The sequence below is a fragment of the Rhineura floridana genome, chromosome 4, assembly GCF_030035675.1.
Source record: "Rhineura floridana isolate rRhiFlo1 chromosome 4, rRhiFlo1.hap2, whole genome shotgun sequence".
Taxonomy (NCBI): Eukaryota; Metazoa; Chordata; class Lepidosauria; order Squamata; family Rhineuridae; genus Rhineura; species Rhineura floridana.
Genome location: NC_084483.1, coordinates 105,871,171 through 105,886,640, shown reverse-complemented (window position 1 = coordinate 105,886,640; position 15,470 = coordinate 105,871,171). Strand labels below are relative to the sequence as shown.

The window sequence follows — 15,470 nt, the reverse complement described above, 5'->3', positions numbered from 1 at the left end:
AAATTAGCAATGGGTGTTTTGCACTTTTGTTATCCAACTTGCAGCATATAATTATGAAACCCTGTTAAACCTTTACCCTATGTTGCCATTCATGAAGCATGTGCCTAAAAATAACGCACTCATTGGTCAGAAAAATAAAGACTCTCATTGTACCTTTTATCAAAAAGAAAATTTAGGTGAACATGCATAACTAAATTTTAGATGTGAATATATTTGGCATTCTCTGACAAATCTGGACTTAATAACATTTCCTAGCTGTGCATGCGAAGCACTCTAAAAACCAGATTCTGATACATATTTTTGTCCCTATGTGACATGATCAAGAAAACAAGTAATCAGTCTCTAAACCAGGATCATTATTACTATGTAAACAGTGCTTCTTGGTGTACTTTTTTTAAAACCACAATTAGATAGATACCACTGGGGTATGTGGACATTGAAAACCATGAAAGAAAACCCAGCTCATCAAATGAACATGGGCAAACTTTCATAGCCATCAGTAAGACTGTCTTCAATTCACTACAATACCTAGGAGAAATTGGGTAGTCACTTCCCCTGACACAAAAACAAATGATAAAGACAAGGAAATGAATGTTTTGGTGGCCACCCCAAAGCTTTGAGCCTCCTTTCTTCCAGGAGTTTATGAATATCCAAGATAATAAGCTTCCTTGCTTATTTATTTATTTATTGGATTTATATCCTGCCCTTCCTCCCAGTTGGAGCACAGTAGATGTTACTTTCCTAGCAGCAGCTCCATGGGAGAGGTGTGTGTGTGGAATATATAGAAAACTTTATTACATCATTTCACCAAACCACATGGTGTAGAGACATGCCATGTAGAGGCGTTTCTGGGTCACTTCCGGAGTAAGGCTGCAATCCAATACATGATTACCTGGGAGCAGAGCTTGGAAAAGTTACTTTTTTGAACTACAACATCCATCAGCACAATCCAATGGCCATGCTGGCTGGGGCTGATGGGAGTTGTAGTTCAAAAAAGTAACTTTTCCAAGCTCTGCCTGGGAGTAAGTCCCATTGAACCCAATGCAGCTTCCTTCTGAGCAGACATGTATTGGATTGCAGCCTAAGATGGAAAGACTGGATAAGATGCAAATTGGTCTTTCGATCATCTTCTGGCAATGTTGCAAGATCATTCTATTCTAGCCATGCATTTAGTGATGAGGGATGGGGAGGTAACTATGTTGTTGTGGTTTAAAAATAAAGCTTGTATTAATTATTCACTCGGGGGGGGGAGAGAGAGAGAGAGGGTTTTTTTTTTTAGAAAAATACAGTTATCTGAAAATGTGAATGAAGTATATTCTAACCAGCTTGACCAACAGCTTTTTTTTAATTTCTGAAACAATTTCATTCACTTGATAGAAGGCTACAGATCTTTGTGTTGACATATTTGTTGGGAAACATTCGTGCAGCGGATTTGTTAAAAGATCAAGAGGAAAAGGGAGAGGCTATTAAGATGTGTCACTTCCTGATGGCATCTGAGAAGTATGTACATACTTCTACATCCTTAGTCAGAGCTTGGAAAAGTTACTTTTTTTGAACTACAACTCCCATCAGCCCAATCCAGTGGCCATGCTGACTGGGGCTGATGGGAGTTGTAGTTTAAAAAAGTAACTTTTCCAAGCTCTGCTTATTGTATATAAAAGCATTTGAAATGACTGTGTGTCCCTCCTGTTGTGGATACAGAGATTTACCAAGCATTTTAATAGGAAGGCTGGAAATGGGGAGAGATTGAGAGTTCTCAGCGAAGGCAGAGTTTACAATGATGATTGCTGTAGAGTAGAACAAATCTACCAAATTTAACAAAACAATGAGTGATTCCTGTTTTAAGCATTTGAAAATATAGAACAAAATTCTGCTCTGTTATGCTGGTTCCAACCCAGTGAAATTCTCCTTTAAACAACCAGTGAAGTTTTCATCCATGTTATATTTTGTAACATGAGTTAGTTTTCTTTGATGTGCCAGACCTTTTAGATGACTGTTCTTATGCTCATGGTTTGTGGTTCCACACCCTAATCAATGACGTACATGAAGTGTTAGCTGACAGCAGGGGTAGGATCATACCTCCTGTGGATATCCTGTCATGCAATTCTTTTGGAAGCCTATGACCCTTTTTTCCCTTTCCTTTTTGGAGACTCAACGAGGAGAAATGCTGGTCCTGAGGTTTACTCCATCAGAGAAATAATTATCAGTGTCCTCCATTTTACAGCCACTCATTTTAGCATCAAATATAATGCTCCATAGTGCCTTACAGCTAGATACAGTTGTTCCCAAGGCACTGGGAAACGTTAGCTCTGCACACTGCATTTCTTTCTTTCTTTTTAAAATGTATAGTATATCAGGATTTCACATTATTTATTAGGGTTTTTGCATTATTAAATAAAACAGTATGACCCCTTATTTCCTCCCCCCACACCCTTCTCATTTCCCCTAACCTCCCTTTGCCCTCATGCCCTTTTCTGTTTCTTTACGTACACTTTCACTGCTAATGTCCAGTTGTTTGACATGTTATACAGAGCTCAGGTTCATATGCTCAGATAAGGATAAAGATAAAGGAGTGTCAGTTTTCTGCTGGGGTCCCAGAATAACAACCACTGAGTTAGAGAAGTGTCTGCCCCTGCATGCCACTGTGCCTCCCACTTCTTTTAGGTGTAGGTTTTACTCAGTGAAGAGTTCCAAAAATGTGCTCCAAATCTCTTTGAAGTTTGACTTTTGATGTACAGCCCAGCCCCACTGCAGAGTTGGGCAGTACTAGTCTCTAAGCACCTGAGGCTCCTTGCAATATATACCCCCACCACAGCTGCAGCCAGACAGGCCTGGGTGAAAATAGCACACCAGCTGCACTATGACCCATTTGCACATACAGACCTCATCATCTGGGAGAACCCACGCATAACAATAGCCAATAATCCAGCTGTATGGAAGCCGCGGGAAGAGAGGGGTATCCTTACAGATCATCACACAGAATAATGAATTTAAACCATTTGGGACACTTCAGGAAGAATTGGGTGTCCCACCTGTAGCTGCCTGGCAATTCATACAACTCAAGCACAGATAATAGCAAAATTGGCCCGAATGAGCTGAGTGCAGCAGACATACCAGATCTCTTGCAAACAGCCTGCTCCACGAGCTAGAGGGAGCCCCAGCTGACGAAGCGTCAAGGCCCCAGCTGACAAAGCGTCAAGGCCCCAGCTGACGAGGCGTCAAGGCCCCAGCTGACGAGGCGTCAAGGCCCCAGCTGACGAGGCGTCAAGGCCCCAGCTGACGAGGCGTCAAGGCCCCAGCTGACGAGGCGTCAAGGCCCCAGCTGACGAGGCGTCAAGGCCCCAGCTGACGAGGCGTCAAGGCCCCAGCTGACGAGGCGTCAAGGCCCCAGCTGACGAGGCGTCAAGGCCCCAGCTGACGAAGCGTCAAGGCCCCAGCTGACGAAGCGTCAAGGCCCCAGCTGACGAGGCGTCAAGGCCCCAGCTGATGAGGCGTCAAGGCCCCAGCTGACGAGGCGTCAAGGCCCCAGCTGACGAGGCGTCAAGGCCCCAGCTGACGAGGCGTCAAGGCCCCAGCTGACGAGGCGTCAAGGCGAGTTAAGCAGCAGAGCGAAAAGAGGGTAAGTAGCTCCCATTTATTCCATTATTTAATTGAATTAAAACAGCTCAGAGAAATAAGCAATAAGGGCAGCCTAAGGTCACCCTGAGCTAGGAGCCAAATCCTGAAAGAACCTATATCTTAGGAGACAGATCCTAGGAGAAGGAAGCCTATAGAAAGCTAGTGTTCAACACCACCCTAGCAGGAAAGCTTCAGGGGACACTGTAAATAAGGCTAAATTCCAGTCGGAGAGTAGGGGAAAAAGAAAACTCCACCGATACATACAGGGAGAGAGTCAGCTCAGTCCTTGCTAAAAAGGGCAGCTTCAGCCTTCCTGAAACACAACCACAAGCTCTGTTTCCCTAGGTTAAAGAAAGGTCAGGCTGTTCTAGGTGGGAAAACAACAAACACAAAAGACTTGCCTGGAAGTCGCAGCCCCTTGCTGAGATTAAAAGCAGCCAAAAGCTTAAACAGCCCCGTCCCTCGCTCAGGAAGGAAGCCTGCCTTCCTGCCTTCAAAGGAAGGAAGCCTGAGATAATACTAAAGAGTTAAGCCCCAGCTGATAGTTGAGCCATCAGCCTCAAGTAACACATCATTGGCTGGCAGCAGTAGCTGGGAGGAACCAGCCACACATATAAAGTCAGAGCACCTAGCGAGGGAGCCCCAGCTGATGAAGCATCAAGGCCCCAGCTGATGAAGCATCAAGGCCCCAGCTGACAAAGCGTCAAGGCGAGTGCGGCAGCAGAGCGAGTGCGGCAGCAGGGCGAGTGCGGCAGCAGGGCGAGTGCGGCAGCAGGGCGAGTGCGGCAGCAGGGCGAGTGCGGCAGCAGGGCGAGTGCGGCAGCAGGGCGAGTGCGGCAGCAGGGCGAGTGCGGCAGCAGGGCGAGTGCGGCAGCAGGGCAAGGAGGCAGCAGGGCAAGGAGGCCAGGGCCCCCCACTCTGCCTTTCTGTTCCCTGACCTCAACTAAACCACAGACTCCAACCTATTGATGTAATAAACCTCAAACAAAACTATGCAGGTAAGAAGCCAGCAGGCGTGTAGGGGCTTTCCAGTGTTTTGCACAGCCTGCAGCATGTACGACTATCTGCCTGTTGGACAGCAGTCGTGGGTGTGCTCTCGGTGCAATGAGCTCCTGGCTCTCCGGGAACGACTTCATTTCCTTGAGGCCAAGGTGGCAGACCTGGAAAAGCGGAGAGAGGCAGAGAGGTGTGTGGAGGAGGCCTTCAGGGACATTATAGCTGTGTCCCACTCCAGCGATGATAGCTCTCCTGCTATCATGGAGTACGATGGTCTCGGGGAAGGAGAGCATCCAGCTGAGGAAGAGGGAAACGATCCCTTAGAAGGGACCCATTCCTTGGGGGATGAGCAGCTATCCTCTCGTGCTGAGGATATATCTCCAGGGGGTGGAGGGATCCTTGTAGTGGGTGATTCGATCATTAGGAACATAGACAGTGGGGTGTGTGATGGGCGTGTAGACTGCAAGGTGTTTTGCCTGCCTGGTGCGAAGGTTGCGGATATCGCCCGTCGTTTAGATAGTTTGGTAGACAGTGCTGCGGAGGAGTCAGTGGTCGTGGTGCACGTTGGCACCAACAACATGGGGAAATGCAGCCGTGAGGTCCTGGAAGCAAAATTTAGGTTGCTAGGTAGGATGCTGAAAGCCAGGACCTCCAAGGTGGCTTTCTCTGAAATGGTACCGGTTCCACGCGCAGGACCAGCCAGACAGGCCCAGCTTCGCAGTCTCAATGCGTGGATGAGACGATGATGTCGGGTGGAAGGGTTTAGATTTGTTAGGCACTGGGGAACATTTTGGGACAAGCCGGGCCTGTACAAAAGGGACGGGGTCCACTTGAACCAGAACGGAACCAGACTGCTGGCACTTAAAATTAAAAAGGCAGCAGAGCAGCTTTTAAACTGACTGAGGGGGGAAACCCGACAGGAGCTGAGAAAGGTCCGGTTCGGAATAAAGCTCCCCCCTGGGATAAAAACCAAAGAAATGATGAAATTTTAAAAGGGGTAGGCCTAGAAGTAGGCATTGTGAGAGCAGGGGCACAGATATAAATTCAGAAGAGCAAAATTACCACAGGCCAAACCACAAGTGCCAAAGACACTTGAAGAGAGACACTGCTTACAAGTGCCTGTACGCTAATGCTAGGAGCCTCCGAACCAAGATGGGAGAACTGGAGTGCTTGGTCTTAGAGGAGAGCATTGATATAGTGAGCATAACGGAGACCTGGTGGAATGGAGAAAACCAGTGGGATACGGTTATCCCTGGATATAAACTATATCGGAAGGACAGGGAAGGACATATTGGTGGCAGAGTCGCTCTATACGTGAAAGAAGGCATTGAATCCAGCAAGCTCGAAACCCCAAAAGAGGCAGACTCCTCCACAGAATCGTTGTGGGTGGTGATACCATGCCCCAGGAGGGACTTAATACTGGGAACGATCTATCGTCCCCCTGATCAAAATGCTCAGGGAGACCTTGAGATGAGATATGAAATTGAGGAAGCATCCAAACTAGGAAATGTGGTAGTAATGGGTGACTTCAACTACCCGGACATAGACTGGCCGCATATGTGTTCCAGTCATAACAAAGAAGCAAAGTTTCTAGATATTCTAAATGACTATTCCCTAGACCAGTTGGTCATGGAACCGACCAGAGGGACGGCAACCCTGGACTTAATCCTCAGTGGAGACCGGACCTGGTGCGAGATGTAAGTGTTGAACCGATTGGGAGCAGTGACCACAGTGCTATTAAATTAAACATACATGTAACTGGCCAATTGCCAAGAAAATCCAACACGGTCACATTTGACTTCAAAAGAGGAAACTTCACAAAAATGAGGGGATTGGTAAAAAGAAAGCTGAAAAACAAAGTCCAGAGGGTCACATCACTCGAAAATGCTTGGAAGTTGTTTAAAAACACTATATTAGAAGCTCAACTGGAGTGCACACCACAGATCAGAAAAGGTACCGCCAGGGCCAAGAAGATGCCAGCATGGTTAACGAGCAAAGTCAAGGAAGCTCTTAGAGGCAAAAAGTCTTCCTTCAGAAAATGGAAGTCTTGTCCAAATGAAGAAAATAAAAAAGAACACAAACTCTGGCAAAAGAAATGCAAGAAGACAATAAGGGATGCTAAAAAAGAATTTGAGGAGCACATTGCTAAGAACATAAAAACCAACAACAAAAAATTCTATAAATACATTCAAAGCAGGAGACCATCTAGGGAGGCGATTGGACCCTTGGATGATAAGGGAGTCAAAGGTGTACTAAAGAACGATAAGGAGATTGCAGAGAAGCTAAATGAATTCTTTGCATCTGTCTTCACAGTGGAAGATATAGGGCAGATCCCTGAACCTGAACTAACATTTGCAGGAAGGGATTCTGAGGAACTGAGACAAATAGTGGTAACGAGAGAGGAAGTTCTAGGCTTAATGGACAATATAAAAACTAACAAATCACCGGGCCCGGATGGCATCCACCCGAGAGTTCTCAAAGAACTCAAATGTGAAATTGCTGATCTGCTAACTAAAATATGTAACTTGTCCCTCGGGTCCTCCTCCGTGCCTGAGGACTGGAAAGTGGCAAATGTAACGCCAATCTTCAAAAAGGGATCCAGAGGGGATCCCGGAAATTACAGGCCAGTTAGCTTAACTTCTGTCCCTGGAAAACTGGTAGAAAGTATTATTAAAGCTAGATTAACTAAGCACATAGAAGAACAAGCCTTGCTGAAGCAGAGCCAGCATGGCTTCTGCAAGGGAAAGTCCTGTCTCAGTAACCTATTAGAATTCTTTGAGAGTGTCAACAAGCATATAGATAGAGGTGATCCAGTGGACATAGTGTACTTAGACTTTCAAAAAGTGTTTGACAAGGTACCTCACCAAAGACTTCTGAGGAAGCTTAGCAGAAAGCAGAGAGTAGGAATAAACGGACTGTTCTCCCAATGGAGGGCTGTAGAAAGTGGAGTCCCTCAAGGATCGGTATTGTGACCTGTACTTTTCAACTTGTTCATTAATGACCTAGAATTAGGAGTGAGCAGTGAAGTGGCCAAGTTTGCTGACGACACTAAATTGTTCAGGGTTGTTAAAACAAAAAGGGATTGTGAAGAGCTCCAAAAAGATCTCTCCAAACTGAGTGAATGGGCGGAAAAATGGCAAATGCAATTCAATATAAACAAGTGTAAAATTATGCATATTGGAGCAAAAAATCTTAATTTCACATATACGCTCATGGGGTCTGAACTGGCGGTGACCGACCAGGAGAGAGACCTCGGGGTTGTAGTGGACAGCATGATGAAAATGTCAACCCAGTGTGCGGCAGCTGTGAAAAAGGCAAATTCCATGCTAGCGATAATTAGAAAGGTATTGAAAATAAAACAGCCGATATCATAATGCCGTTGTATAAATCTATGGTGCGGCCGCATTTGGAATACTGTGTACAGTTCTGGTCGCCTCATCTCAAAAAGGATATTATAGAGTTGGAAAAGGTTCAGAAGAGGGCAACCAGAATGATCAAGGGGATGGAGCAACTCCCTTAAGAGGAAAGGTTGCAGCATTTGGGGCTTTTTAGTTTAGAGAAAAGGCGGGTCAGAGGAGACATGATAGAAGTGTATAAAATTATGCATGGCATTGAGAAAGTGAATAGAGAAAAGTTCTTCTCCCTCTCTCATAATACTAGAACTCGTGGACATTCAAAGAAGCTGAATGTTGGAAGATTCAGGACAGACAAAAGGAAGTACTTCTTTACTCAGCGCATAGTTAAACTATGGAATTTGCTCCCACAAGATGCAGTAATGGCCACCAGCTTGGACGGCTTTAAAAGAAGATTAGACAAATTCATGAAGGACAGGGCTATCAATGGCTACTAGCCGTGATGGCTGTGCTGTGCCACCCTAGTCAGAGGCAGCATGCTTCTGAAAACCAGTTGCCGGAAGCCTCAGGAGGGGAGAGTGTTCTTGCACTCGGGTCCTGCTTGCGGGCTTCCCCCAGGCACCTGGTTAGCCACTGTGAGAACAGGATGCTGGACTAGATGGGCCACTGGCCTGATCCAGCAGGCTCTTCTTATGTTCTTATGTTCTTAAGCAAGCACCTTTGCCTTCTCAAAAAAACTTAGTAAGTGCCTAAACACATCAGTATGTAACACTAAATCCTGATCTAGATGCAATTAGGCATAAGTGGAGCAAAGAATTAGAAGCTAATCTAACACACAATGAGAAAAAGCCCTACACAGTATTAAACTAGCCATGTATGACATTAGGCTGAGGTTAAACCACAGAAAATACTCCTCCAGGGCTACTGGACATCAGCACGCCTTAAACGAGGGGGCATTACACCCATGGATGACTGCTGGAGATGGAAGCAGCTACTAGCTGATCTAACTCACCTACTATGGAACTGCCCAGTAATCAAACCCTTCTGGAAGGAAGTACAGGCTAGAATTAACTTGGCTCTGAACAAATCCCTATTAATAGGAGATACCAACACAGTAATTGGCTATATCACTGCCAGATGGTGGCTATCAAAAGGGCAGGAAGGATGGTTTAACAGCAAAATCAGCTGTCCTTCAACGTTGGAAAGCATGGACCACACCAAGCACAGAAAACTGGGTACAAGACCTTCTGCAGCTAGCAGCCCATGAGGAAATTTCTGCTGTACAAACTCACATTGTGTTTCTTAATATGTTGCATGTTCTTACACAATCCAGCATAATGCATTCATGCACTGCATGGCCCTGAATAGACAGCTTTGGGTCTGATCAATAATGGGTGTGAAACTGGATTTTAAGTGTGTGTAATTACACAAGCACCAATGAATGCTGTAAGAACGAATAAGCATGTCCTAAAATGGTTGTATATTTACATCTCGAGATGCAAAAAAAAAAAGTTTCATGCTGAGAGGCAGAGGTAGAGATAAAATCAAAGAAAAAGTTCCAGTTCTAGCATGGGGACACTGCTAGTGTGTTGAGGTGGTGCTAATATCAGACCCCCACCAAGCTGGTGGAGCAAAGACAACTGTCAGCATTGTTTCATCTGTATTAATATCTATTCCAGCCATTGTCTGCTGGTCCAAGGTAACTGGGATTAACACCCTGATATAAAGTATATTGTTTTGAACGAACTGCCAACAATTTCAATATAACTTTCAAGCATGCGGTTGTGCTTAAGTACACCACCCAAATCCAAGTCACTATGCCTTTAAATAATATGGCTGTATGATTACTTTGGATTTATAGTAACGTAATTGGATAAATGCTGTTTTGATCTAACTCTGGCATCTCTTAACACCTTGAAAAACACCTTTGTTTCCCCTCTAGTTATTCTCCATTCACTCTCAAATTTTATGCCTGCAAATGTCAGAGGGGTTGCCATCTTAGTCTACTACAGCAAAAACAACAAAAGGATGAAAGAAGTTAACAACCTATTTTATCAAGATAAATCTGCTATAGTGTCATGCAACCCAATCATTTGCATGTTTACTCATAAGCAAGCCCCACTGTGATCAATGATACTTATTCCCAAGTAAACCAAGTTAGTTTTAACATATTGGTGTTGCTTGCTTTCCTAGCTGAGAAAATTGCTTCCTCCTTCACCCCTCCCCACAGCAGCAGCATACATTCCCAACAGGGAGCAGATTAAGGCTGCAATCCAATACATGTCTACTCAGAAGTAAGCTCCATCGGGTTCAATGGGACTTACTCCCAGGCAGCCTAAGTAACTTTCCTTCTCACATATACAGATGGCACTGAGAAGGTGGATGAGAAGGGAAGAAAGACAACTAAGTTGGTGAGGAAAGGTGTGCCGCGGAATGAGAATAGCAGAAAATTGTTTTGATGCTTTTGTTAAATGACACTTGAAAGCAATTAATGTCTTCACAGTTCTGACTTTCTCAGTGTGTCCTGGTGAATGTCAACAGTAATCAGTACAGTGGTGAAAATGGAGGTGGTTCTTGAGATGTACCAATTAATCACAGTAATTTATTGAAGGCATTTGATGATTCTTGAGATACACTAGTTAAACGTTGGAAATATCTCTGTTCTGATGCTTGGATATTTACAGGCTAGCCATAGAAAATGCCATGTTTTCCCAATAAATGCCTGAAACAAGGATGAAATTAACCAGAGGGACTTGGTTGACCTTGGAAACTGCTGGTTAATGTCACATTTTTAAAACCTTTTTCCACTGGCCTCTTTTCTGACATTTACTAAAACCGATGTATGCTACATATACATTTTGTATTTCCACAGAATAAAGTAACTGCATCTCTTATCTATACGGTTACACATCCCTTGTAATCATACAGGAGCCCTAGAGAGAACCATGTTCTATTGAATCCACAGGGGAAGCTTTTCTCTAGCTACAGCAAGTAAATGGCAATGTTATTTTTCCTGTCTTACTAAGTTTTCCAGTATTTTCCAGTCTCACTTGCCCACAAAATGTGGTTGATACAGAATTACCTCATGCCTCTCTGATCATGGTCCTTTCCTCTGAATATTGAACTCCTAATTGCCCCACAAAATTTCAAACCTCAGTTTGCCCTATTCCATTCCCAGCCAAATTGCTTTAGAAATCATTCACAGCCTGGACTCCTTCCTTTCCCAAAAATAACCTCTTTGTAAACACTTCTAATTTAGTGTCATTTTAATATAAATTGTTCCCAGTCTGCAAAATCAAGTATATAGTACTTGTTCCTCTAGAGGCTGACATTATTCCCTTCCTAACCATCCCTACTTTATTAAAAATATGTTTTAAAAGCCCAATATTTAACCCCCCCATGTTGATTACTAATGCTGAAGCACAGCTGCTTGGTTACAGTCACCTAGCCAATCATTCTCTCCACAGTCACCACAATATAATATGGACCAGAAGCTATCCTGCCAAAAGCAATACATATACTCCCTAACTCAGCTTGCACCATCCGAAGATACACTTTTTCTTTATGATTCAAACACGTAGCAAAGTTTTCATGTTGATCTCAGTCCTCTTTGAATCATAGCTTGTGGATTCCTACAATGGATTACTGTTCAGTGAGCACTCACCATATACCTCTCCCATACACAGCCCCAAGCTTCCTATCTGGCTACAAGAATATTGTGCAACCAAAACATTGTGTGGCCAGTAGGCTGTAGCCTGATGTGGGCTGCTTGCTTATCACAAGCGTTTTCTGGACACTTTGTACTTGCTGTTTATACAGTAGCAAGCAAAAGAGAAAGTGAAAGAAGCGGCTCCAGGTATTTACTCCTTTGAACTTCCATAAAGTTCCATAAGGCTTGTATTAGTGTCTAGAAATCCAAAATGCGATGGTGGTCCCAATCTTATAAATGGAAAATGCTCATAGAGCTTCTCTAGGAATGTGTACAAGGACCACCATTCTTTAGTAGAGCCTTAAAATCCAAACATTAGCCAACATCATTACAGCGAGTAGAAAATAGAAAGGTAAAACAGCAGAATCATGATATATTCACATTCTCCATTTTTTCAGTCTTAGGTTTGCCACATTTCCACATCAGTTTGCAATTTAAAAAAGATACAAAAATAGTGCTCATTTCTCTTAATATATACATTTTTGTAAACAATTTTTCCATATATAATGCATTTATTGAGAGCCAGTGTGGTGTAGTGGTTAGAGTGTTGGACTACGACCTGGGAGACCAGGGTTTGAATCCCCACACAGCCATGAAGCTCACTGGGTGACCTTGGGCCAGTCACTGCCTCTCAGCCTCAGAGGAAGGCAGTGGTAAACCACCTCTGAATACCACTTACCATGAAAACTCTATTCGTAGGGACGCCATAAGTCGGAATCGACTTGAAGGCAGTCCATTTCCAGTTTTTCAATGCATTTATCATTTTCACTAGTACGTACATGTTTATGCACACTTCCCCTAAAATACACATTCTTGTACACAATTTTTGGTTGGAGAATTGCCTTGCAAAATTCAGACAACTATTCGGAGAAAATTTGAAGGACAGCTGTTTTTGTTACTATATTGTTTCGGGAAGTGTGAATTAGATAGGTTCACATTAAAATGCAAAATAAACTTAATTTCTCCCCTATTCCTACCTTATACATAAAGATTTACAACTGAAACATTCAATCAGAACCCAGTGAAGTGTAATCAGCTTAAATACAAATAATCAAGAACTATAACACAAAACCAATGTTACTGCCCTTTTTTGAAGATGAGGAGCACAGGATATAGGCCTGAAAATGACTATGATAAAAGTATCTTATTGATCTTATCAGTCTTTATGCTAACAGAAAAAGATCTATATTGACAGTTTCATATTATCTGAAAATGCAGACTAAATTTAGTAATTGCCATAGAGTATGAATATATTGCCCCAATCATACAGATATATTTCCCTTTTTTACTTCTTTGAATCACCTTTATAAATATAGTAAATGGCCTCCTAAAGTAATTTTAATGAGTGTAGAAAGTTACTGTGATTCTTTTCATTGAGAATATTATTATTTTTAAAAGAGAAGTTACTCTGCTAGATATTGTTTGTCAGATTTGGCTGGAAAACATATGCACTGGAGAAAACACATTTAAAACCTTTGCAAAACTTCATTAGCTAGGCACTAAAGGTTTCCTCTTCAAAACTACACACACACTCAAACTACTTTCAAAAAAGATTTCAAAGTTCCATGGTGATGTTTACCCCACCCTTAGGCTCAGGATAGCCAAAACATTTAAAAAACAAATCATAAAGATAATTTGTGTCCAATCCAGACAAAGATAAACACTTTAACTCCCTCTGATTTCATTGGAGGGGTAAGTACATCCTTCACTCTCATGTATTAAAAGCAATGGGTTTTAATGTCTTTTTTTTAAAAAACAGTTATTTCTCCTCTCCCCCCCCCAAAAAAGCTATGCCCTCTGTGCTAGAACATATTGCAACTTGAGCTGGAGGAGATAATAGACTTTCAAAGCTGGGGAATACCCATCAAGAATTCAACTCTATATGCCCCCACCTTGAGAACTTTGGGCATACAGAGATCTGGAGAAGCCATTCTCAGTGGGTCTAAAAATATGCCCAAACTTAGGAAATAACATTTTTAGCATGTTAGTAATAATACCTTCAAAACTGGTAGATTTTTCATGAATAGTGGCAGTTAGAAAGGCAAACTCTAGTATATTGCTACAAATTAAGTAAATTAACATGATAGCCCCAAATCACAATCTTGATGCTCCTACAAGGTTAACCTGTACATGTCTACTCAAAAGTAAGTCCTATTGAGCTCAATGTGGCCTACTCCAAGGTGAGTGTGTATAGGATTGTACCATAAATACCAAAAAAATGCTTTTTCTTAAATGTATTCCCACATAACACTCACACAGACCCCATTCATTGGTAAAGGCAATACACTATGAAATATGCAATTTGTCAGTTTTGACTTTTTCCAAGACTATTAGAAATGTGCCTGCAACAATAAAAGAACTGTACAATCTTTTCAGTTTACCTGATAAAATATTTGGACCATCATCGCCTTCTAGAATTCCTCTCTGCTTTGCCCCCCGAAGCTCACTTTTTGATTTCCAAATGAGCTTTACCATTCTGAACATCTCAGGCAGCTCCCAAGCTAGGATCTCTTGCTGACAGACGGGCAGGCTGCCCGTGGATAAGGGCATCAGATCTCCCTCAGTTCCCCACCGCCTACCCATGTCCGACACGTTGAAAAATCTATTCAGCACAGGCATCCTGAAAAGACAAGACTGCAACTGCTGGAGAGGAACACTCCTTAGACTCCAGGAAGAATAAAAAAAAGCCACACATCACTGACCCAGCCTACAGTGAAGGCTTCTCTAAGCTGGCAGCAGCCTTGTTACTCTTAAAGCCGAAGATCAACTAACTCCCTGGAGAAATGTACCTTTCAAAGTTTCACAGTTGTGAGTGTTCTGGAACTGTTCCTTCTCGAATACATGCAAATATTGTCCTTCTCCCCTTTTCCCTCCTCCTCTCTCAAATTTCAAGCTAACTGCATGTGATTAATCCCAGCCTACAGCTGGAGCTCTAAGAAAACAAAGGGGGTAATAAAACTGGGGAGATATTTCTTTTCCTTTTTTCACCCCTCTGTGAGCTAAGGCCATCAGCCAAATGCAGCACTGGCAAATATAGCTACAGGACAATTCTTATTTACCAGTTCTGTGATAATTAGGCACTATAATGTGAAGTGTGGCTGGCTTGAAACTGAAGAATTTTGTCAAGCTCTGTCCTGTATTGGGGAGTGGGGACAGAAGGGGGGGGAATGAAAGAGAGACCCTGAGCAGCCTAGGAAAACCTTCCAAAATTTACCTCACTCTGACTGGACTAGTATTTAAGGCCATTTTCTCTGTTCTGCTAATGACTGCCTTATGAGAATGACATTAAAAAGGATGTATTTGAATTTATGTGCAGAATAATCCAATTAACATAAGCTTTCCAGCCCCCCTCTTTCCACTTCCCATTTGTTTGGCTTTCAATCTCAGCAAATCTGAAGAGTAGACTATTAATCAAGCCACTTTGTAACCTAAGCTGCCCTTCAGATGGACATGAAATAACACTGATTCACATTCCAGAATGAACTGTGAATGAAATGAATCAGGAAAGCAACAAGATCCAGAGGTGGTGTAATATCTGAGAAAACAGCTTTGTTTTGAATTTGAAATTTTGTTTTTAAAAAAGAAAAAGTTATTGTGAAAGACAGAAAGAAGGTGTTCTGGTAGATTGGCAGGTGAAAATGAAACTGTGAAATGCCACTCTTTTTCATTCCCATTGTGAGTTCATTTTTTAAAATGTGTAGTCCTCTCACTGCACAGCTCACCCTGACTGAAGGAGCAAGTTCATGTGAGGACATCTATTGGTGTGGGCTAGTAGATTATACAAAGAACTCAAC

General features: G+C 42.9%; 1 protein-coding gene across 6 annotated transcripts in view; it reads right to left on the bottom strand.

Moving 5' to 3' along the window:
- PDE7B (phosphodiesterase 7B) overlaps positions 1–15,470 on the bottom strand; it is a 309,082-nt gene that overhangs the window by 118,518 nt on the left and 175,094 nt on the right. Inside the window, exon 1 of one of the 6 annotated variants that reach the window (XM_061623930.1) lies at positions 14,058–14,490. The exons of the other annotated variants lie outside the window; for them this stretch is intronic. Within the exon in view, the coding sequence (XP_061479914.1) occupies positions 14,058–14,295 (238 nt within the window). The 5' untranslated portion in view covers positions 14,296–14,490. Of the gene's footprint in view, positions 1–14,057; positions 14,491–15,470 lie in introns of those variants that run through there. 6 annotated transcript variants of the gene reach the window in all.